We start from the raw sequence: 26,383 nt of genomic DNA, 5'->3' as shown, positions 1-26,383 counted from the left end.
TTTTGACTTGATATATTTCATTCGGGAAAAAGTTTGTTCGCAAAGATACGTTTCTCCCAAAAATAGAGATAAATTTATAAGCAAGTTTCTTCAAATTTGGGAACTGCTCAGAATTCAAAAATTTATAAAAATTGATCAAGTTTCCTTCCTTGTATTTATCTTTAATATGGTCATTTGCCTGAAGTTCAATAATTTCCATTTGAAGTTCTATCGACACCCCGTTTTTTTTTTTTTTTTTTTTTTCCCCCCTCGGATTCTTATTGAAAAATTTGTCCAAGTGGCGGGCTGCATCTGACCCACGGGCCATAGTTTGAAGATCCCTGATCTAAGTGATACAGCCGATTCATTTGCTTCTGCATAAAGACTTTGAGTGGGAGATGTGCAAAAGGCACCAGTAGCTATCTATATACCCCAATGATGGATGCGATCCAACCATTACATATTATTCTGCCTTGCAGAACCATAGGTTTTTGAGACCCTTAATCCAGCTTTGAATGTATAAGTGCACAATGAAGAAAAATCTGCATCCCATTCAGTAAAGAATAGAGTGCTTGCACTTTTCTCTTAGTTGACGAATGTGTGCAAGGAATGTAAGTCTTCTGTCAACTATGTGTCCCAAGATCTGTATGAATAGCGAGTTTTCGACAGAAGTATACTCAGACACTTTTTTCTGCTGAAAACCTGAACCCATTATTAAGATCCAAAGGAGAGACATGATCAGTTGCTTGCTGAAGTTGTCTTTTGATTACCATCATGTTATGAGAGTGACGGTAAATTGTGAAGTCATTAACATATAAAACATTGTCTACAATGGGAGGGAGGCTGTTCAGTGACAGACAAATCCTTGGGGAACATCCTGTTCTTATTATAGCTTCCCACTCTGACTTGGAAAGCTCATCTGGACAGAAAGTTTTTAATTAATATAGGAATGTGCCCTATGACACTTAGAAGTCTTTTAATATGCCTTATCTCCAGGCTGTGTCATAAGAAAACCAGATATTCTTGCTTCAAGAATACATCTCTTATACAAATTTCTAAACAGACCAAATGGTCCAAAGTTGAACAATGTTGACGAAAGCCATGTATTGGAGAGAAGATCATTGCTTTCCAAATACCAGAGAAATCTGACATGGACCATTTTATCTAAATGTTACAAAGACAACTGGTCAATGCAATCGGTCGATAATTATGTGGTTTTGTTGGATCCTTTCCTGGTTTTGGAATGCAGTGACAATTGACTTGTGCCAAGAATCTGGAAATTCTTCCTCTGCAAATATTCTGTTGTATATTAAGAGGTGATTAATAGAAGATGGCAGTAGATGTTTTATCATTTCATGTTGGATGACATCAGTCTCTACTGCACTGGGGTGAGAGGGTAAAAGAGCTATTTTTTGTTTCTCCTTAACAAATAGTATTGTATGGCTCAAGCTCATTGGTAGAAAAATTGAGCCCTTGTTTCTCTTGCTGCTCTTTCAGTATTAAAAATTAAGGAGGATATGGTGCTCTTGCTGAGATTCTAGCAAAATTTTCTCCCAAAGTGTCTGCGATAGCTTTGGGATCAGCAATAGTACATCCATAATGATCTAAGATAGACAAACATGTTCCATATTAACCTTTCATTATCCAGATTTTATGCCGTACAATTTTTGCACTGATCATTTGATTGATTAATTAGATGAATTGAATCCAAGATTGTTTTTGACTTAGATTTCTCACCTAACATCCTTTGGCCTGAGCACACTTAACAGCTATTAAGTTTCATGTGGTGGGGTATCTACAAAATATACCCCATGCTCTGTGTTGATCCCCCCCCCCCCCCCAACCTGGCATCCTTAGTTCCACCATAGCTTTGGATAGAGTGGAAATCAAGGTGTTCTTTGAATGGAGGCTGTTGCTACCTGGATAGTGTAGTCTGTTACATATTGTATTGCTTCATTGATAGATGTTTCATTCATTGTATTTATTAAATTTTGCAAGATGGGAAAAAGTGTTCCAGTCGTCCTAGTCCATTTTCCATACAGGTATCCATGTAGGAGAAGATGGTTCCTGTGAAGCCATTGCACAAATAACAGGAAAGTAATTGCTTCTTTATATGTTCTCTTCGACATTCCATGTGAGCAGTGGAAGAATGGAAGTGGAGCAGATTGTAAGATCAATTGCAGAATATGATCAAGAAAGTATTGAGTCTATTATACAAAAGAGAGAGGTCATTATTGTCAAGGATTCAATCACTGATACAACCTCAACTATTTGTTGGCACAACCCCACAAAGTATTGTGACCATTAAAGTCATCCATAAGAAGTATGGATTTAACCAGTTGCGTGATAAGGTTATCAAGATCAATTTCGTTTAACTCAAAAAGGGCAAACCTCAGAAAGAAGGGTAATGAAACTTATTTGTGCCTATGATCCCACAGAGGATTCTCCTAAGGTACAAGTGAAGGAATTTTTCAAGTCATTATAGCAGGCAGCCGGCATGAAGAAATTTGAAAAAGTGGCACTTGTTGGAAATATAAATAGCAGAGTAGGAAATGAATCCCACCAAACATATAGAAATGTTTTGGGAAAATTTGGAGAAAAGGTCAAGGCTAATAATAATAATGGTAAATATCTGCTGGATCTCTGCTCATGATATTCACTGACTTCTGTTACTATTGGAATAAGAGTTTGTCCCATTCTTAATTCAAGATCTGTGTGAATAGTGAGTTTTCAACAGAAGTGCACACAGACACTTTTTTCTGCTGAAAACCTGAACCCATTATTAAGAGCCAAAGGAGAGACATGATCAATTTCTTGCGATTAAACTAAATATATAATTTATAGTCTAACCAAGTGGGAGAAAACATCCAACACCATGTTCCCGTATAAAGATATGCACAAGTTCACATGGAGAGAAGACACATGAAATAAGAAAAGCCTCAATTGACTATGTTATTATTGATAGTGATATCTTCATGCTGGTTTAGGATGCAACAATGTATAAAGAATTTGAAATTGGAAGTGGAAGTAGGATAAAAATGACTATCACATTTAAATGAACAGTATGTAATAGCATTTTAAAAAGAATTAAAGTTTGAACACCCTTTGGAGGTACATATCAGGAAACTGATGATTATGATGATGAAGTTGAGCTTTTACAGGTCAACTGTAAACTCAACTGTACAAATATTATTGAAGAAAGAATGAAACAGTTCGAAAGCAAGAACTAAACCTTGGAATATCAGTGGCAAACTCTGAAGAAAGCATTGATTGATTCAGCTAGAGAAGAATGTGGTGAAGTATTCTGCAAGTATAGAAAAATATGAACACCATGGTGGATACAAGTAGTTAAAGAACCAATCCTGGAAAGGAAGAAGCTGTACTTAGGGTTCCCAACAAATAAGTTTGCAGCTTCCCTAAAAGAATACAGAAAAAAATGTAAGAGAGCTAAGCTATGTGTATCGGTAAGTAGCTGAACAAAAGTCATGGGAAGACTTTGGTAAGAGTACAGTACCATAGTGGAAAATTTTCAAAAGAAGTGAAAACAGGAGTACATATGAATACTTGATAGAAAATGCCATCAAAAACTTGAAATCTGAAAAGGCAACTGGAGTAGATGATATTCGACCAGAAATTTTTCAAATATGTATAACATTTCAGAGAGCATGGTCAACTTCCAGGTGATTGAAGTAGAGCTCTCATAGTTCCCATCTGTTAAAAAGAGAGAGAGAGAATAAAGGTGAATGTGAGAATAACAGAGGAATTTCTCTAAGTCTCCCAGGAAATATTCATGCAAGCATGGTGAAAAAAATTGTGTAAGAGAAATTGGGAGTAAAGCTAATTTCTGGCCAAATAGAGGATCTTGACTTAAATTTTGTAGATCTGGAAAAGACATATGACAGGATGCCAGGGAAAAGCTTCCCAAAACACTACAGTTATATATGGCATAAATGGAACATTATTTTGTGAGTCAGCAGTTAGAATTGAAGGGAAGAATACAGGAAGATGGGCTGATGTAAAATCAGGTGTAAGACAAGAATGCACATTATCTCCACTCTTATTCGTCATTATATGGATCACATGAAGGAAAGTGGCATTAAGCCTGTTATTATTAGAATTAGAGATAATAAACTGATAATTGCTTTATGCAGATGATGTTATACTCGTAAGAACATAGAGTGCAAGTCTTCTGGATTCTTTAACTAAATTGAATAATAGCTGTTAAAAAATTGGCATGAAAATCAGAAGTGAAAAGACCAAAACTATGAAAATAGGCAGGAACGTAGAAAACTTCAGCTGCATTCTGAATGGTGATCCTATAAAACAAGTAAAATATTTCAGCTATTTAGACACATGTTTTAGTGAAGATGGCAAGTTAAATCTGGAAATAGACAACAGATTAAGCAAAGCTGGTGTGGTGGGAAGCCAGTTGAATAAATTCATATAAAATAGGATAAATCAGCAAAAACACCAAACTAGCAGTATACAATTCGATGTTTTAAGGATACTTGTGACATAAAGACTGAATAATATATGCACGTAAACAATACAATACATTGTTGAAACCAATTTTTAAGTTATGGATCTGAGTGCAGAGTTAGAAATAAACACTTAATCAAAGATTAGAGACCACAGAAATGAGATGGGGGGGGAGATTAGGGGTTTGAACAGATGGCATCAATGGCAGAATTGTATTAAAAATGAAGGCATTAGGAAAGAACTTAACACTGTTTGCATTTGAATGCAAACAATGTGTGAGCATGGCTAATCTAAGGTGGTATGGTCACTTAAACAGAATGAGAAACAAAAAGTTAGCAAAACAGGTGTTTGATGCTAAAATGGCAGAAAAAAGACTGGGAGGAAGACCAAAGTCTGGGTGGTTGATTCATTCAGAAATGCCTTACAAGAATGAAATGTTAGGTACATATTGGAGGGCTGACAAGGCATATACTAATTTGGATGAAAATTTTTGATAGGAGATTATTAATAATGTTGGCTTATTTATGTAGTGCTGTTATAGTAACCTGAACACCCCTTGAGGACACCTACAGGAAATTGATGATAATGAAATTAATGTATCCTATATGTGGTCACAGAGACATCATCAGGATACAGTCTTAAAATTGTAAAAGCACCCACAAAACAATAAATCGAAAAAGACTAGAAGCATAATGTCCTATGATGGTGTCCTTGTATGTGCTTTTATTTCCCAAATCTTAGGAAGTTTAATCCAACCATATTATTCATTAAGATTTGGTGGGTTTTTTAAAATTCTTCTGATGATTCTAAAAAAAGTCTTTCGAGCTTATATTTGTTATAGTGATGCATTGTAGTTTGTTTCCATTTAATTCTGTGCAAACTTACAAACTGGTTTGGACTGCCTACCAAGGAGAGACATGCTTTATATCTTAAGGGACTTAAATACAAAAGTGGGAAAGAGTATGAGAGTTAGGCCAGAGTGTGGCATGTTTGTTCTAGTTGAACACAAAATCCGTGGTGAAAGACTGTTGGAATTTGCCCATGCTAACAGATTAGTTATTACCAATACCTGCTTCCAGAAACACCCACAATGGATCTATACTTGGATATTTAGCATTGATGGGTCAAGGCACCAGATTGATTACATCCTGGCTCTCCAGCGGTGGAAGACAAGCATCTCTGATGTGCACACTTGTCCTGGAGCAGATTATGGTACAGACCATCAGCTAGTAAGAACCAAAGTAAGACTCCAAAAAAATCCCAGTCAGGCACATTCACTAAATTGGATGTTAGAGTAATTCCTAGTGGATTCACAGAATCAACATCAACTCGGTTTGGATGATTTTTCTGGAGACAAATGAGAACTCACCAGAAATGCTTTGGGAAGGAATCAAGCTGATAATACAGGATACAGCCAAGAATTATCTCAGCCCAATAAGAAGATCAAGAGACCCATGGATATCAGATTCAACATGGGGAACTAATCAAAAGAAGGCAGTTGGAAAAAAACAAAGAGATACAGGGACTAAAGAATATAAGAGATTACATAGAGAAGTCAGAAGAGCTATCAAGCTGGACAAGGAAACGTTCTATGCTAATAAACGTGCAGAGATAGAGTTTCAGATGAGGAGGCTCAATTATAAAAGGATGTTTTATTTAATTCGTGACTTAAAGCAAAAATTTAAGCCCAAATTGAATGTCATCAAAGACAGGAATGGAGCATTACTAACAGAAGAAATGGAAATCAAAAACAGATGGGAAGAATACTGTGAGGAACTGTACAGTAGAGTGGATAAAGAAAATGTGGAGGAGCCCTCTCACCAGGAAAATTTTGATTTGGAACCTCCTCCACTTAGGCATGAAGTTGAAAGAACAGTTAAGCAACTTAACAGCAATAATGCTCCAGCTACAGATGGAATCCCATCTGTACCTGGTGGGAGTTGTGATACAGATGGAATCCCATCTGTATCTGTACTAAATCAGAGTTAATTAAGGCCACAGAGAATGGAGGCATGAAAGTGTTTCATAGATTGATTACAAGGATACGGGACACAGGATCATGGCCTAGAGACTCGAAGAAGTTTGTTTTCATACCACTACATAAGAAAGGAGATATGAAAACGTGACTACAGAAATATTAGTTTAGTATCTCATGCAAGCAGAATTTTATTGAAGATCATGCTAAATAGGATTGAGGCCAAAGTTGAGGCAGAGATGCCCGAGGAACAAGCAGATTTTAGGAAAAGTAAGGACACCAGAGATGAGAGCCTTAGACAAATCAAAAAAAAAAAATATATAAAGAATTTAGACTTCCTCTGGTAATGTGTTTCTTAGACTACTCTAAAGCTTTTGACTGTGTTCAACATGTGAAACGGTGGGAAATAATGAAAAGAATGGGTTTTCCTCAGCACACTGTCTGGTTGATAGCGAACTTGTACAGGGAGCAAGAAGCCACAGTAAGAACAGGTGTTGGATTGATTGACTGGCTTCAAGTTGGAAAAGTAGTTAGGCAAGGATATTTACTTTCTCCTTACTTGTTTAGTATATATACAGAGGACATCATGCGCGAAGCATTGGATGAGCTCAAGACAGAAATTAGGATAGGAGGTAGATTGATCAGTAATCTGAGGTATGCTGATGATACAGTACCCTTTGTAATGACAAGGAAGAACTAGGACAAATTCTTGACAAAGTTAACAAGATCAGTAATAACAGAGGATTTCAACTAAATCCTAGCAAGACAAAGATTATGGTTCTCAAAGGAAATGCAAACAGGGAAGCTGTTGAGAAACAAGTTTACCTTAATGGAAAAAGAATTGAGGAAATCAGCAAGTTTGAGTACCTGGGATCCATTATTAATGTGAAAAATTGCTGTTCAGAAGACATCAGAATGAAGGTTAGGAATGGCTAAAACAACAGTCAGAGACTTGTCTAAAATCTAGAATGATGGATCTATCTCCATGGGAACAAAGTTGAGGATTTTGGATGCAGTTGTTTTTCCAACAGCAACTTATGGATGTGAGGCTTGGAACCTAAAGAAATCAGATAAGAAAAGGATATCTGCTTTTGAGATGTGGTGCTACAGAAGGGTGTTGAGGATATCATGTACTGAAAGGCATACAAATGAATGGGTGTTAGAAGAGATCAGTAGAACTTTAAGGCTCCTTAAGGATATTGACAAAAGAAAGTTAAAATATCAGCATCTGAGGATGTCCAGTGAACATATAGATAGAAGTATCCAAAGTATGGTAAGCTAGACCTGACTGACCATAGTTATGTCAGCAGATTTATTTCTGGTGTTTTTCTACTATGTGGATGCATATCTCCCAATTTGATCATAATAAGATAAGTTGCAAAAACAGGAAACCTTGTGATGATATGTGATAGTTATTGTGTTAATGGGTAGTGTGAGTCTCCTGTGATAAGTCTTTTGACTCCATGGAGTACCCATGTAAATAATAATAATAGTAAAGTGTCAGGAGTTCTGGAGGAGAGAAGTACTATTTGGAACAAGTTTTTCTGAAGATGCAGAGACTGTAGTATGCAGACCTGATATGCATATGTTAGGATATGTTATGTGTGAAATTTAAACGAAGTGGAGAAAATTGCAAGCAAAATATTGTCAAAAGTGGAGAATGAGGCTAAGTCTTTTTTCCTTGAGATGCAACAGGATTGCATAGTGGTGGCATTAAAATTCTCACTTCATTTGAGAATAGCAAGCAGATCAATGTTAACCATTGGTTAGAGAAAACTTTACCTGCATTACAAGATTTTAAAAATCAAAAAGTTGAGTGGAGAGTACTGTAAATAGCAAAACTTTTATAGGATTGTAAATCAGATGCACAGGTGAAAGCACAGAATCCTGGTGTACACTAGGATATAATTGAAAAATCTGAAAGGAAACCATCCACCATGACATGCAGTGAGCAACCAAAGTTAAGCTGGCAATATGTTCAAAAGGGAAAGAGGAATGCCAGCAGTTGGTAGCTAAGTAAAATTGATCAAATGCCTTGAAATTATGAGAACAAATACTTGTTTCTCTGAAATTTTCCATTACTCACCTTCAGAGGTTGGTGATTTTGGCTAGATCTGCTGCAAAACATTAAATGGAGAAATCTTTTGTTGATCACGTGGGCAGTAGGGTTTTTTCCGCCAACAATTTTCACCAGAGGTCAGGCCAGTAATTGTTGTAACGGTTGTCAGTAACTTTAACAAACCATGTAGATTGTAGTGCAGCTTGTCTCTGTGTATATATATTGTGTATGCTTCAGACCTTGATATGAAGGTCGAAACGTCGAGTGTGTATTTTGGTTTATATTAAACTAAAGTTTTACTCCAACATGGTAGCTGTCTCCATAATTTTCCAAAATGTACCAAAAGAAATTCATTCGAAGTTCCTAAATGTTTATGGACCCTCTTCTCCTTCGTTTTCGACAATTAAGAAATGGGCTGCCGAGTTTAACTGTGGCCATAACAGCCTTGAAGATGATCCACATGAGGGACGTTCAAAAAATGCTTCCAACAACACCACAAATCATTGATCAAGTGCACAATATGGTATTGGATGACTGGCGAGGTAAAGTGCATGAAATTACTGAGACTATAGGCATTTCAAAAGAACGTGTACGATATATTTTGCACGAAAAATTGCAAATGAAAAAGCTTTGCGCAAGATGGGTGCTGCGCTTTCACACAGCAGATCAAAAACGCACTCGTATGAAAATCTCGGAACAGTGCTTGGAATGTTTTAACAAGAATAAAACTGATTTTGTGTGTCGATTTATTACTATGGATGAGACTTGGATTCACCATTACACACCAGAATCCAAACAGCAGTGAAAACAATGGACAGAAGCCGGTTGTTCAGCGCCAAAGAAGACAAAGTCATTTTCATCAGCATGAAAGGTTACAGCAGCAGTGTTTTGGGATTCTAAAGGCATTTTGTTTATTAATTATCTTGAAAAGGGTAAAACAATAACCTGGGAATATTATTCCAATCTTTTAACCAGACTAAATGAAAAAATTCATGAGAAAAGACACGGTTTGCAGAAGAAAAAACTCTTCTTTCATCAAGACAAATCACTTGCCCACAAAGGTGTTTTGGAAACAGGAAAATTAAGGGATCTGCACTATGATTTGTTGGAACATCCATCCTATTCCTTAGATTTGGCTCCCTCTGACTTCTTTCTCTTCCCAAAACTGAAACTCTTCCTCGCTGGTCAGCGTTTTTCTTCGAATCAAGAAGTGATTGCAGCTGTAGAGGGGTATTTTGCAGATCTTACTGAGAACCACTACAGGGTCAGGATAATGGGGCTGTACCATCTCTGGAATAAATGTATTAGTCTTAAGGAAGATTATGTTGAAAAATAAAAATAATTTTGAAATTATAAATTCGTTTTTTCATTGTTGGGCCGAGAACTTTTCAGACCACTCTCGTAGATAATCCAGAACTCTACTCTAAAAATGAATTTGGTCTCTTTTTTTTTCCAATTTGAGTCTCTAATCAGGTTCTGTCCTGCTGGTTGGTGAAAATATTTTGTTTGCAACACGGAGACTGTTTGATTAGCTATGCAAGCCTGCAACTGATTGCTTGGTCAGTGTATTTTTTGTTTCCATATTTAAATTTTTTTTCTCAGAAATCATTTTCTATTTTAGACTTTGTGTTCAAGAAAACATTCGAGAAAATAAATTCACTTTTGATACTGTCCTTGAATATTGCAAAATTTTTATTTCAGGTACATACTTTCTATGAAGCTGTTGGCTGCATGATAAGTGCCCAGACAGATCAAGTAGTTCAAGAACATTTAATTGAAAAGTACATGCTTCTTCCAAATCAAGTTTGGGATGACATAATTAATCAAGCTACAAAGGTAAGTATTATAGTGCTGTGAAGTTTTTCTTTCTGTTGATCATGGTAGTATTTCATTACTGGAATTATAATGACCTGAATAAAATGTTCTGAACATCATAGTGACACAAAGTAGAATTAGTATCTTAATGAAACAAAAAATATTTTGTGATATGTGATGTGATCTCTGCTAACAAAAGATATTATACTTATATTAGTATTGTGGTTTGGCTAAGGAATTTTTTTCCCACCATCTTTTAATTTTACATAGCATGAAAACCTACCTCTAGATACCAAACGTCAAACTTTTTAAACCTATAAAATCTCCAATAAATGAGTCAGCATTGTCACACTAAGTCATGAAATTCATCTCCCACCTGAAGACAATTACAAACATCTGTGCCCAATGGCAAAATTTAAACTAGCAGCCTGTTAGTTGGAAAGTTGTTATTTTAACCACTCAGCTTATGGTATGTTTTTTATTTATTTATTTATAAATGGTATAACTAACATTGCAAGAGTTATTGATAAGAATGAATTCTGTACAGTTTGGATAGCTGGACGGAAGACATTAGTTCAAATCCATTCTAAGACTCAAAGGAGCATTCATGGGTTTCAACTATAAATTTTGCAACTTTTATGTGGAAGTGGAAAGGTTCCCTTCGCGTCTCTGAAAACTTGCCAGTGGGGTTTTTCTTTTTGTAAAATAACTAATCCATGAATGCATGCTTCATAAGCATTGTAAACTGTGCTGATGTGATTGACCATCCTATTCTTATTAAAATTAGTTTTATGAAAAGCCATGTTACTTGGTCATAGTAGCCTATTTTGAAATATGTAAAGGGAGATGAGCTAAGATGTTTTTTTTTTGTTTCTTACATTTCAAAATCACAAGCACTTATTAAAATTTGTTTTGTCTCTTAGCATACAACTCATTCCTGGACTCTGGCTGGATTTTATTGAAAGTGTTTTGAATCTTTACAAAATGTGTTCAGCCAGTACAAAATATGTAATAAATTTAATTTAATGAAAATTAGAGAAGAAAAAATTCATTTCTTATGCAATCGAAAGTAGTCATGTACAAAAGAATGTCAGTGGTTTAATTTTTGTTTTCTTGTATTTTTGAATAGTTTTTATTGGCAAAAAGTTGGAATCATTTGTGTTAATTGCACTGTTCATGGATGGAATTTAATTAAATATAGTATTTATAATTACCATTAAAATTGTGAAGTCAATTCTTTCAAGCCGTGTACTGGCAAGATTTGGCAAACAAAATTATCTTTATAGCATTTGCCAAATATTTGACAAACTACAGTGTAACTTTGCACACAAAGTTATAGTAGTTTTTATTCATGTTTTACCAAGTCTGGAAACCCTGCCCTAGAAACTTTTCAAGCCACTTCAGGCCTCTATGGGCAGTAGTTTGACAGTGGTCAATGAAGTTAATATCTGACCTGTAGATAATCACAAAGCATCCATTCCCAAGGCAGGAAGGTTGGTTTGAGAGCAGAGAAATTGAGGGAATATAACAAAGTTCTGTATTTAAGTTTTGTAGACTTGCAAAAGGCATGTTACAAGGTGCCAAGAGAGAAGCTATTTGATATGCTAAAGTTATATGGTGTCATTGGGGCATTATATCAAGCAATACTTAGTATTTATTTGAGTTGTAATTCAGCAGTTAGAATTGAAGGAAGTACAGGAAGATGGTTTGATGCTAAAAAATCTGGTGTCAAACAAGGATGTATGAGGTATGATAGTTTAATTCCTGGAAGTCACCTGTAAAAAACCCTACATTCAAAACTTTATTAGTGACTACTGTTGCCTTCAAAGTAGTCCTCTTGTGCATTTATACACTGATTTAGACAGTTCACATTTTTGGAAACAGGCCTGGAACTCTTTTTCCAGGAAAGGAACTCTTTTTACTCTTGAGTTCCTTTATCACATTATGCTGAATATCAACCATGTCAGAAAATCTTAGTCCTTTTAGTCTTTAGTCTTTAATCTTAGTCTTTAATTTTGGAAACAGGTAGAAATCACAGGGAGCTAAGTCAAATGAATAAGTAGGATGACCTAATTTGGTAATTGATTTTTTTTTTTTTGGCCAGAAACTCTCTCACAATGAGTGCTTTATAGCTTGACACATTTTCGTGATGGATGATCCACTTATCAGGCCACAATTCTGGTCTCCAAACAGAATCTCGTTAATCTTTTCAGCACCTCTAAATAGCATTGTTAGTTAACCATTTCTCCCTGTTCGATGAATTCATAGTGGACTGTCCCCTTGTGATCAAAGAAACACACTATTGTGGTCTTGAATATGACGTGAATGCTTTTTCCAGACGTAAATTTCAGGAATTTTCCTCTGCATGCTCTGGCATTTTGTATCGGGATTGTACTGGAATCACCAGGTTTCGTCACCCTTAATCACTCTCGGAAACATGCTTATTTGCAGTATTCGTCCATCAAGACACAAACTTCACAGAAATCTTTTGCATACCAATTCTTCAGTTAAAATTACCCCGGATGTTTCTCAATTCATTTGTAATTCATCAGCCATTAATCACACACTTCTATCATCATCATCAAATTGCTGCCATGGACCCTCAAGGGGTGTACAGGATATGATAGTACTACATGAAAAATTTACTAATTTCCTATCTACAATTTTCCTCTAAATCACTCTGTTACCTGTCAAGACTCCAACATTATCAGATCTTATATTTCTATCCTCTAAGGTACTTTGTACAGTATCAATCCACCTATATCTTGGTCTTCCTCTGGGTCATTTTCCTGCCAACGTGGCAGAGAACACTTTTTTTGCTAATCTTTCCTCGTCTATTCTGTTTAAGTGACCATACCACTTTAGATTAGCCCTGCTAACACATTCCTGGATGCTGACAATGTCAAGTTCTTTCCTAATATCCTTGTTTTTAATATGATATTGCCATTGATGACATCTGTTTATGCCCCTAACCTTTCTCAGGACTCTCATATCTCTGGTCTCTAGTCTTTGGTCAAGTGATTTACTTCTGACCCAGCTGTCAGATCCACAAGTTAAAACTGGTTTGAACACTGTCTTGTATACAGCTAATTTAATGTTCTGACTAATTTCTCTCTTATCCCATATGAATTTATTCAATTGACTTCCTACCATCCAGCTTTGTTGATTCTGTTGTCTATTTCCATATTTAATTTACCATCTTCACTAAAAATCGTGCCTAAGTAGCTGAAATGTTTTACTTGTTCCACGGGTTCTCAGTTCACAATGCAGTTGACATTTTCACGAATCTACCTATTTTCATTGTCTTTGTGTTTTTATTGCTGACCTTTATACCATATCTATTACAGCAGTTATTTAATTTAGTCAAGGAATCTTGCAGACTCGTAGCAGATTTATTTAGAAGTATAACATCGTCTGCATAAAGCAAAGAGCTGACATTAACATCCCCAATTTTGATATCATGTTTAATACCACTTTCCTTCATATTGTGATCCATATAGATAATGAATAACAGAGGGGATAATGTACATCCTTGTCTGACACCAGATTTAACATTAAACCATCTTCCTGTACTTCCTTCAATTCTAACTGCTGACTTACAACTCAAATAAAGACTGAATATTGCTTGATATAATGCCCCACTGACACTATATAACTGTGGCATATTGAATAGCTTCTCTCTCGGCACCTTGTGATATGCCTTTTCCAGATCGATAAAACTTAAATATAAATCTTTGTTCATGCTTGTTGTAAAGTGGAGATCTGACCCTGACAGCCTCTATTTGGCCTGAATCCAGCTTGTTCTTCACCAAGCTTTTCTTCCACAATTCTTCTCAACCATTTCTCAAGTATACTTGCATAAATCTTGCCAGGAACACTCAGTAAGGAAATACCTCTGTAATTCTGACATTCAGTTTTATTTCCCTTTTTATATATGGGTACTATGAGAGCTTTACTCCAATCATTCGGAAATTGTCCCTCATGTCCAGGCTTTCTGAACTATGCATTGCAGCCACTGTAAGACTTTTATACCACCATACTTCAGCATTTCTGGTCGAATATCATCTACTCCTGCTGCCTTTCCACATTTCAAGCCTTTGATGGCTCTTTCTACTTCAAGTGTGAATATGTATTCCTGACTTCATGCCTGTTGAGTGTTTTTTACCACTGTGCTATCACTCCTGTCCTGTCCTGTCAGGTGTCTTCTCCCTCCATGAGATTGACTACTGTGTGTCTCCACCGTGTCCTATTTTGCGCCTCTCTGCTGTTTTCCTCATATGAGAGATAGGTCCAGTCTTCTATATTTTTCATCCACTCCAGTCTTTGTCTTCCTCTCGTTCTCTTTCCCTCAACAGTTCCTTCGAGAAGTGTCCTTTGTAGGCAGTTATGTCTCAGAATATGTCCAAAATATCTGACTTTTCTCTTTTTAATTTCTTTCATCAGGCTCCTGTTTATGTCTGCCATCTCTAGTACCTCTTCCTTTGTCTTTTTGTCTTTCCATGATATTCTCATAATTCTTTGCTGCATCCACATTTCAAATGCCTCCAGTTTTTTCACACTCAAATTGGAGAGTGTCCATGTCTCTACTCCATATAATAATGTAGCATTTGGAGGTTCTTAGTCTTGTTTTTAGATTTTAGTAGATTTTTCATCCTGTTGAAAGTTAACCTTGCAATTTCAATCCTTTTTCTAATTTCATCTTCTGTCCTGCCAATTTTCTGTGATCAAGTGTCCGAGGTATATGTATTTTTGCAGCTGTTCTAATTTATTTCCTTATATATTGATGCATATTTTTGGTATTTTCTTTTCTCTTGAAATTATCATGATTTTTTTTTGTCTTTTTAAAGTTGGGACTGAGGCCATGCTATTTGCTATACTTGAGGGTTTCATCTATAAAAGTTTTGAGGTCATATTTGTTTTCAGCTAGAAGAAACATGTCATCCGCATATCTTAGGTTATTAATATTTCTGACCCCTACAGTGATTCCTTTGAGGTTACTAATTTTGTTAAATATTTCCTCTGTGTACAGGTTAAAGAGAATCAGAGAAAAGACAGCCTTGTCTCACACCTTTCTGAACTGGGAATTCTTCTGAGGTCTCTCTATTTATTCTCAAAGATGCAGCCTGTTCCCAGTAAAGATTAATTAATAGCCTAATGTCTTTTCCATCCATGCCTATTTTTGAAAGGATTTCAATTAATTGTTCATATTGGACATTGTCGAATGCCTTTTTGTAATCTATAAAGCAGAGGTACAAATCTCTTTGTTTTTTTCTAGATATCTTTCTATGATGGTTCTGATGTTGAAAATACCTTCTCTTGTACCTACATTTTCCTTGAAGCCACTTTGTGTATCATTTATTTCTATATTTATTTTTCTCTTATTTCCTTCTAGAATAATGTATAGGAGGACTTTTGATACTTGACTGATGAGGCTGATTGTCCTGAACTCTTTACATCTTGTATCTTTTGTTTTTTTGGGAATTGGAACGAAAATTGAGTGATTAATATCTTTGGGTAGAAATTTCAGTCCTCCTTCATCAAGAGCCCTCAACCATTCTGCCAAGATCTATTCCTGAAGCTCTATGTGGTTTTAGTTTTCTGATGGCATTTTCAACTTCATAGAGTAAAATGGATGGTCCTTCTAAATCAGTCTGTTTATCAGGAATATCATTTCTTTGTTGTTCATATAATTTCCTTATGTATTCAATCCATCTTTCCATGATTTCTTTTTTATCCATTAGAATATGGTCTCTTGAGTCTTTAATGACACTTGCATGGTTTGCTGTATTTATCCTGCTTGTCATTTCTCTGCTTCTGTGTTTTCTATCAAGGTTTTCTATATCTATACATTTATATTTAATCCATTCCTCTTTGGCTTTCCTGCATTCTTTTTTTATTTCTTTATTCATGCTTTTATATTCAGGTTTGTTCTTTAACTGTTTTCTTTGTTCCATCAATGTCAGTATTTTTTCATTCATCCAAAGTTTATTCCTTTTCCTTTTTAATTGTGGGAGTGTAGTTTTGGCTGCTTCATTGATGCTATTCTTGAACGTTTGCCAGTTCATGTTAATTTCATCAATTGGTGTTCTATTTTGTGATTGTGGTGTCAGGCTTGTTAAGGGATTTTGTGAATTCTTTTATAAAGCAGTCTTTAACTTCTTGATTATTAAGTGAGTCTGAATTATAAGTTTCTCTTATGAATCGTTGGCTTGGTATCTTAAGTTTTGTTTTGATGTTTGCAATCACTGGGTTGTGGTTCGATCATATGTTTGCTCCATGATATGTTTTTGTTTGTGTTATTGCATTTCGGAATCTTTTGCTTATTATTATATAGTCAATTTGGTTTCTATAGATGTCCCCAGGGCTTTTCTAGGTATATAGTCTTCTGGGAGGATGTTTAAACAGTGTGTTGGCAATTATTAGATCATTGATTTCACAGAAATGAAATGAGAAGTGCTATCACTGCTTGTTTCATTTAGCAGTTTTTCGAAGTAATTACTCCATACTTCAAGGATATCTTTTTCTCCTGTTTTCATGTAACCATTATCATTTCTAACTCCTTTTACAGAACTTTCTTCCATTTCTAAGCTTCTTCAACAACCTCCAGAATATCTTACCACACCTTCTTGGTATTTATTTTCTATGTTCTTGCCAAAGTCCTCCCATGACTTTTGTTTAGCTAGTTTTACAGAGTGTTTAGCTTTCTTACATTTGTCTCTGTATTCTCTCAGAGCACAAGCTGACTTATTTGACAGGAACTTTTGATATGCTTTCTTCTTTTCCTTCACTGCCACATTTTTTTAAAGTTATTAGAAACTGTTGCTAAATTTGATTTGATAATGGTAGAACACTTACATCGGATCCAAACATCACAAAAAAGGAATATTGCTCATTATTTAGGTGATAAAATACAAAATGAAATCATCCGTATAATTTCTGAAGCTATAAAACAAAAAAATTTTAGAAATGGTTAGAGGTGAAATATTATTCATTAATTCTTGACATTACTCCAGATATAAGCCACACAGAACAATTATCTATTGTTATTAGATTTGTTAATCAACATGAAGATACAAATATAGCAGAAATTCATGAAAATAATTTGGGTTTTCAATATGTAGAAGGTACCACTGGGCAAGGACTATTTCAATTTATAAAAAATTATTAAATATTAACATTTCGGATTTATGCGGCCAAGCTTATGATAATGATTCAAATATGTGAGGCAAATATAATTGACTGCAGGAAAAAAAATCCTTGAAATAAATTCAAGGGCTTTTTTTTTATTCTGTGTGCTGCTCATTCATTAAATTCGGTAGTTAATGATGTAGCTAAGATATCCTGTGAAACTGTAAATTTTTTTGGTGTAATACAGAAATTATATAATTATTTTTCAATATCTGTGAAGTGTTGGACTATATTAAAAAACATATTCATGTTTTAAATTTGAAACCACTTTCTGCTAATAGGTGGGAAAGTAGAGTAGAAACAATAAAGCCACTTAAAAATAATATCAACGAAATTTACCAGGCTCTTTCTGATATTATGGAAGATGAAACTAAAGATATCGATTCTAGAGTTCAGGCAGACAACTTAATTTCAAAGATTTATTCGGTTAAATTTATTTGCTCTGTTCGTGTTTGGTACGGAATCTTAAGTCTCGTAAATGTTGCAAGTAAAATAATGCGGAATCCGACATTTGATATAGGAAAAATTACAGAAAATCTTGATTATGTTATACAAGAATTAAATACTCGCCAAACAGACCAATATTTTGAAAATATTATTAGAACTCCAAAAGAAGTAGCAAACGATCTTAATATCGATCCTATTTTTCCAGACATTCACAAAATAACAAAAACAAAAATGTTTGGTTACAAAGCATCAGATGAGACAACGCATGATCCTAAACAAAATTTTAAAATAAATTTTTTTTTTCTTCACGATTTTAGACACGACAATAGCCTCAATCATGGAAAGATTTATACTCTTAAAACAACATGGCAAGGACTTTAAAGTTATAAGAGACATTAGCAAATTAAAAGATTGGAGCGATGAAGATTTAATGACACATTGTAAAGATTTGCACTTAAAACTGAGTGACAATCAAGATTCCGACAATCGCGATATTGATGGTGTGACATTATTTGAGGAATTGAAAACATGGCGATGTTTTATTAAAAAAGAGTCAGCTCCTCAGGATGTTTTAAATTATATGTACGAAAATACATTAACTGACACATTTCTGAATACGGCGCTTGTGATGCGTATTTATTTAACATTACCAATATCCATAGCACCAGGGGAAGAAGTTTTTCAAAACTGAAACTAAAAAAAAAATTATTTACAGTTAACAACATCTGGAAAGTATCTAACGGATTTATCAATTATATCAATTGAAAATAATATTATGGATTCATTAAACATTAAATATATTAAAAATGTTGTGGCGGTTAAAGCAAGACGGATAAATATATAAAATAAATCTACATTTATCTAATTGATATTTAGATAAAAGCATATCTCCAAATTATATTTATGTAATATTTCTTTTTATATTAAATAAAAGTAATTTTTGTTTATATATATATTCTGTTGTATTTATATATCAAGGAATAAACATTTTTGAAAATTTTTATTATTAAAAATTCCTTATTAATGAATTTCAGTGATTACAATGTTCTGCTACTGTTAAATAAAAAAAAATTTTATGTATGCGTATAAACTGTTTTGTACTTTTAACAAAGTAAAATTTTTTGCAAAAATTTTTCATGGAAACTTATTTTATGGAGGCGCTGAAAAAAGTTTTGCACAAGGGCGCCTCCTACCCATGGTGCGGCACTGGTGGCATGCTACAATGATAATAAGAATGATAATAATTAAACTAAAACAACTTGCGAGAAAGAGACAGAATTAATGTAGTGATTGAACTCACAGGAAATAATTTTTATTCATCAGAATCAGGGTCCCCTGGGCCACATACATGATTTTCAATGTCATAACCTTTCTTGTGCACAACAGATTGCATCCGGTGTGCAACATGCTCTACAACTGAGCGTAACGAGTCGGATTGGATGTTCATAACAGCCTTATGTTCTCTTTCAAGACATGCAAGTTGGGAACGCCACCAACATACACAATGGATTTCAAATACCCCCACAGCAAAAGTCACATGGAGTGATATCCAGGGATTGAGGTAGCCATGCCCTCAGAGAGAACTGACTGATAACACTTTAAGGTAATACAACTTAACAAGTAAAGCACACTGAGGAAGGTAGGATGCATATTGAGCACAATTCGTCAGTCATTTGAATAACGTTCCCAATTCCTTTAAGTGGAATTGGTGGCGTTGTTGTCACATACGCACAGTAAAATTTGCATGATCCTTTTTACCTACATTTACTGCAAATGTTTGGCTGCTTTTGGCTCCACCAGAATTTCTCCTATTGGTGACTTTTGGTACTAAATCTTTTTTTTTGCAGAATTCATCTCCCCATGCCTTCAAAAGTCTCAATATAAAATTTGGTCTCATTCCGTTTATTGCTTTTAGCTACAGATGCCTCCAAAGAGGAAAATTATTTTATGGCCACCTTGTATTTTCTTATGTAGTACTTAAGTTTTTTTTTTTTTTTATTATTATAAATGAATACTTATGAGGAATGCATTATCTTCAAAAGCCATTTTCCTTGAGTTATATTCTGTATACAGTAGACACACACACACACTATAGCAAACACTGCTATGACAAAATTATTTACTGTAACCAGCTGTTTTAGCTTGCACTACTTAAAAGACATGGATGCTGCCCAAGGGTTCATTTATTCGCCTTTTATTAGTGCATTTGATAAAGGTTTCGTTGGCCTGACAGCTGTTTCAAACTGGTTTGTTCTTTTCAAAAACTACACCGAAACCTTAAGAGAGCAAAAACTCTAATTAAAAAAGTAAGTAATTACATCGCTGAAATGTAATTATAGAAGCCGAATGTAATTATAATTACATTCGCTGAAATGTAATTATAAAGCCGAATGTTTGTAGAAGCCATAAGGCTTCTACAAACATTCGGCTTTGAAATAACGTTGGATCTACTATCCACTTTTCCTATGCTATATTAAGATTTCTATTAGAAACCATAAAGGCTCAAGTCTCTTCAATATTAACCTGAATTTCCATGCAAATAATATTACAATAAGTAGTCAAAGGAAACTGCAGGAAATAGTATGTTGATGAAGAAACTCAAAGGATTAGCAAGAACCAAAGTTGAACACAAAACTCATGAACAAGTAAGCCAACCTAATGTGTAAAAAATTAAATGTAAATTTTGGGCTTGTATCCTCCTTAGATGTCTCTGTGAGATATCTGCTATTTAGCGATATCAGAATATCTCACTCTTTTTCAGTAATGGCTGATTATGAATAAGTAAGTAAATAAAAAGGAAACGAAACAAGCAATGACAGAATCTTACTAGAAATTTTCAAGAGGAATGCAAAGAGGAGTTCATATCAATACTTGAGGTAGAAAAAGCTGTCAAGCACTTGAAATGTGGAAAAGCAGCTGGAGTAGATGATATTTGATCAGAAATGCTGAAGTATGGAGGTATAAAAGTTTTGCAGTGGTTACACTGCATACTTCAGGAGACCTGGTCAAAAGGTCAAATTCCCGATGATTGGAGTAGAGCTCTCATAGTACCCATCTATTAAAAAGGGAATAAAACTGAATGTGAGAATTACAGAGTAATTTCTCTACTAAGTGTTCCAGGTAAGATTTATGCAAGCATACTTGAAAAGAGGTTGAGAAACTTGGAGAAGAACAAGCTGGGTTCAGACATACAGAGGTTGTCAAGATCAGATTTTTTAAGACAGATAGTTGAAAAATTGTGGGAATATGGCTAGGATCTGTACTTAGGTTTTAAGGATTTGGAAAAGGCATATGACTAGGTGCCCAGAGAAAAGCTTTTCAGAACACTTCAATTGTATGGAATGAATGGAACATTATACACAGCAATATAGTCTATATTTAAGTTGTGAGTCAGCAGTTAGAATTGAAGGACATATATAGAGGAAGATGGTTTGTAACATCAGGGGTAAGACAAGGATGCACATTTATCTCCACTCTTATACATCATCTATATGGATCACATAATGAAAGAAAGTGGCGTCAAACCTAATATTAGAATTGGATATGTCAAATTTAGCTCTTTGCCTTATGCAGATAATGTTGTACTCTCAAACACATAGAGTGCAAGCCTGTAGGATTCACTAAATAAATTGAATAACAACTGTAACGAATTTGCATGAAAATCGGCATTAAAAAGACCAAAACTATGAAAACATGCAGGAACATAGAAAACTTCAACTGCATTCTGAATGGAGATCCTATGGAACCAGCGAAATATATCAACTATTTAGGCACAGTTTTTAGCGAAGATGGCACGTTAAATCTGGAAATACACAGTAGAATAAGCAAAGCTGGTGAGGTGGGTAGCCAGATGAATAAATTTATATGGAATAAGAGAGAAATTAGGTTGTAAACTAGCAGTATACAAGACAGTGTTGAAACTAGTTTTAAGTTATGGATCTGATAGTTAGGTTAGAAATAAAGCATTTGATCAAAGACTAGAGAACCACAGATATGAGGGTTCTGGGAAAACCTAGAGGAGTGAACCAATGGCATCAATGGGAGAATCATATTAGAAAAGAAATGGACATTGTTGGCATTCAAGAATGCATCAGCAGAGTTAATCTAAGCTTGTATGGCCACCTAAATATAATTTAGAGAAAGATTAACAAAACAGATGTTTGGTTCCAAGGATGGCGGGAAAAAGAGACCCAGAGGAAGACGAATCTAGGTGAATTGATTCCATCAGAAGTGATTTAGAAGCACGGAATGTTAGTTATGACAGTATTGGAGTGCTCAACCTAACTATATGAATTTGTTCTCTGGTGATTTTATAAATAGAATATAGCTTTGATGTAGTTTTTTATTTATTTTTCCTCACTAAATAAATTGAATAACAATTTCCATAGTAAAGTCAGGCCAGTAGAATAATTGATCAAAAGCGTCACTTTGGGTTGCTCCTAGAAATGTAATGTAGCTTGTCTTTGTGTGTGTGTGTGTGTGTGTGTGTGTGTGTGTGTGTGTGTGTGTGTGTGTGTGTGTGTGTGTGTGTGTGTGTGTGTGTGTGTGTGTGTGTGTGTACACGTACACACACACACACTCCAGACATAAACTTAATATGAAGGTTGAAACTTGTATTATTTGTTGTATTGAGAGCAATGCTTCAGTGTTTAGTAATTTTCAAAAGAACCTGTCTATTTCATTATGATGAGTGAGTTATCACTTCGTGATTAATAAAGTGGATCACATAGTTTTCATTTTTTTTTTTAATGCAGAATGTGGATGTATTAAAAGATGCAGATGCTGTTAAACAGTTGGGCAATATTTTAAAGACTAATGTCCGAGCATGTAAAGCACTGGGTCATCCATATGTTGTACAGGTATGTTGCTTTTTTTTTCTTTTTCATGGACATTAAAAAGTCCATGAAATTTTTTCATGGACTTTTTAATTTCAAAGAAAATTAAATAATGTTATTTTGATCTCATGGGCTATTTAGCTTTATAACAGCTCTGTAATGCTAGTCACCAGAGGAATGACCATTGCAGGCTTAATTCTAATTACTGATGAAATACTTTTTTTTTAAAAGGCCTTTTTGAAACTGATTCCCGGATTTGTTGACAGGAGACAACCACTGCCACCACATGCTTTCATTTCTGCAATCCTGAAAATATCACAGTTTGTGCTGCTGTACTGTCGACAGTCATCATTAGCCACGAATTCATAATTTCGTCAAGCTGCTGACTTCTGAAAGTGGTCATTAATAGAATTCTTGCTAAAAGAGTTATTGTGAAATAAACAGGATTTTAGATAATTTGATATTTGTAGTAATTCTGTTTTGTATGCACTATCAAACCAGATGTTCTTTAGGAGTGAACACAAACAGTATGTTGTTCATAATGTTTTTTGAAAATGCTTCTTACCATTATCTAAATATTTTGGAGATATCAATTTATAAATACAGATTCTATTTTCTCTTTATTAATCTTCACAATTGGAATTGATATTATGGGGCATGTATACTAAAAAAAAAAAAAGAATAAATAAAGAACACTCAAATGCCAAAAGGAGGTGTTTTAGTTTTTGAAAGTTTTGTAAACCAACAACCAACATTCTTACACTGTTGTAAGAATGTTGTAAAGTCAACAGACACTCCCGTGGACAAGGTGCATCTTGCCATATAATCAGTCGTGTTTGTAACCAGTATAAATTGGAGGAATACGATGTTCCCTAGTCAGTGCAACTGTGTGTGGGTGAAATGGCTGCGAGAAGGGAACTGACAGAGTTTGAAAAGGGCATTATGATAAGATGCCATGTTTCAGGTGTTCAACAATTTGCTAAAAAAATTGGGCCATTCCAGGTCAACAATCAGTGATACCATGGGATGAAGTCATCTGCAAGTGCTACCCTGCAGTTGATGAGCCATCACACTGAATGTGACTGTAGGGTGCTACGAAGGATCCATTCGTCAGTCGATACGTTGAATGCAGAGTTCCAGGCATCGACTGGGACATGAATCTGCACAAAAACATTCAAAACCAAGACTCACAACATGGGTTTCCATGCTGCAGCTGCAATATGTAAGCTTCACATTACCTGAACCAACATGTTCAGGTAATGTGAGGTCTTCTTCAGTGGTGCAAAGAATGTTTACAGTGGGACAAGGAAGTGTGGAAAGCTGTCATGAAACGAGGAAGCATGCTACACCTTCTATCAAGCAGATGGACGGGTGTGGCAGATGTCCATTGAACGTCTCTTACCAGAGTACGCAACTCTCCAACTATGAAATATGGACTCTTTCTTTTAAGTTTAAACGGTGATCAGCATTCATATTTATGAATTTAGGGACACAAAACATGCGTGTTGAAAAGATTATTTTACTGATTAATAATAAAATAATAACTTTACATTTCGGCCCCTGTATTGAGGGCATCTTCAGAAGGATACATGTGTATAAGAACAAGCTACATGCTGTTGCACTCTATACAAGTAAATTACATCTACGTTGTTAACTAATCTTTTTTCTTAGCCTGCACTCTAGTGAAAAAAATAATAATAATAGTAAATAAATAAATAAAATGAAAACTACAATAAACTCTGCTAAAGTCCTCACATACTAGGATTCTTCTGGAATTATACAATTTATATTGTTATATTACGATTGTCTTCTGGATTTGTACAGTACAGGTTGCTATTGAATGTTCAGGAGGGAAAAAAAAATTTTCAAGTCTTCTTGTATTGAGATTTTTCTTTGTGGTTGCTATGAAGGTTGTAGATAGGTCCTGGGTCCTCCACATTCTTGGAATTGTTAGACTATCATTTTTATTCAGATTCGGATCATGTTTGAGCATTTTCACATGCTTCCTTGAATTTCCGCTCGAACCAGGTTTTGGTGCGGTGTAGGGACTTGGTACCTTTCCAGACAATTCTGTGTTATGTTTGGAGTGCATGGTCAGAAAGGCCGGTTTTTCCAAAATGGAGGTATTTTATGTAACGTTTGTGTTCATCCTTTCTGATTGGGATGATTTGCCCTGTTTCCCCTATGTATGGTATGTTACATGTGCAATCTATTTTGTAAACCCCAGGGTGGGCTAATAAGTGTGGCAGGGGATCCTTGGAAGAACTGAGTAGGTGTCTTAATTTTGTCGGCTGTTTAAAGGTGGTTTTGATGTTGTATTTGTGTAGTGTTTTGTCTATTTTTTTCTGAAATGCCTCTGACATATGGTATAGCAATAGCATTCTTGAAATCTTTTTTGTTATTAGTGGTATCTTTGTGGAGGATCTTGTGAATGGTTTTTATACTGTATCCATTTTTTATAAAGGTATGTTTGATGGTCTCATATTCATGGTTAAGAGCTTGTTCATTTGAACAAATGGTTTGAGCTCTGTGTTTAAGGGTGCTTATGACCCCTAGTTTTTGTGTTGGGTGGTGATAAGAAGTTTTGTGTATATACTGGCCTGTGTGTGTAGGTTTGCGGTAAACTGAGAAGGAGAGACAGCCTGAAGGAAGACGTGTGACAAGTGTGTCTAGGAACGTGTGACAAGTGTGTCTCAAAATCTTCCATATAAAAGTTTGCAAAAAGAGGGTACCGGCATGGGGAGCCCATGCCGGTACCCTCTTTTTGAAGGTAAAAATTGTTTTGCCACACGAAATATCCAGAGCGGAGTAAGTGGGCAAAGAGGGCCATGATGTCGTGTGGAAATATGTTCTGTAAGAGTAGAATAGTATCATTGATTGGGACATTGGTGAAAAGGGAAGTTATGTTAAAGCTGACTAATAGATCTTGGTCGTTGAGTGTAATATTTTTAATTGTGTTTATGAATTATTATGTATTTTTTATGTAGGAAGGTTTACATTAGCTAAAGCGCTCCGTATCTATGCCAGACTAGAAAAAATTTTGTTAAGAGAACAAATTCACGAGACACGAAAGAACTTAGCATCAACCCAAGCCAAAGTGTTACAACTGAAATTTGAGCTATCCAGTTACGTTAATCAGGAAATTTGGAATATTCTAGACAGTATCACAGATGACTCGGCCAAGCACCTATTACTCAAAAACAAAGAACAATTAATAACAAAGTTTCGAGCATTAAAACTACAGGAAAGCACAAGACAATTCAAACGCCATAATGGAAGGAGCAGCCAATCACCCAACAATGCAGTTAGAAGCTAGATATAATATATCATATCGAGAGAGGTTTAAGATCTCTCCCAGCCAATTTAGCTGACAAAATACGGATGGAAACTGCCTGTTTACTAAATTCAACCAAAAAATTAAGCAGCAACCTAAACAAAGCGGATAAACTGGCCCTCAAATCTCTAAAATAACTGTGACATTATCACAAAAGCCGATAAAGGGAACGCCACTGTTGTTTTAAATCGGACAACCTACATTGAAAAAATGAACCATTTGGTATCGGACCACAACACCTACCAAATGGTAAATTACAACCCCACGCAACG

General features: G+C 35.1%; 1 protein-coding gene across 1 annotated transcript in view; it reads left to right on the top strand.

Annotated features, from left to right (window-relative positions):
• Positions 1-26,383, top strand: part of LOC150102567 (exportin-1-like) — a 448,940-nt gene that overhangs the window by 299,829 nt on the left and 122,728 nt on the right. The window contains exons 20-21 of the mRNA XM_090399503.1: positions 10,194-10,328; positions 22,697-22,801. Coding sequence (XP_090255629.1) covers positions 10,194-10,328; positions 22,697-22,801 — 240 coding nt within the window. The remainder of the gene's footprint in view (positions 1-10,193; positions 10,329-22,696; positions 22,802-26,383) is intronic.

Source organism: Typopeltis vanoorti, chromosome 10 (assembly GCF_054136105.1).
Source record: "Typopeltis vanoorti isolate ZY-2024b chromosome 10, IOZ_Tvanoo_1.0, whole genome shotgun sequence".
Lineage (NCBI taxonomy): Eukaryota > Metazoa > Arthropoda > Arachnida > Uropygi > Thelyphonidae > Typopeltis > Typopeltis vanoorti.
This window is presented reverse-complemented; position numbering and strand designations above follow the sequence as displayed.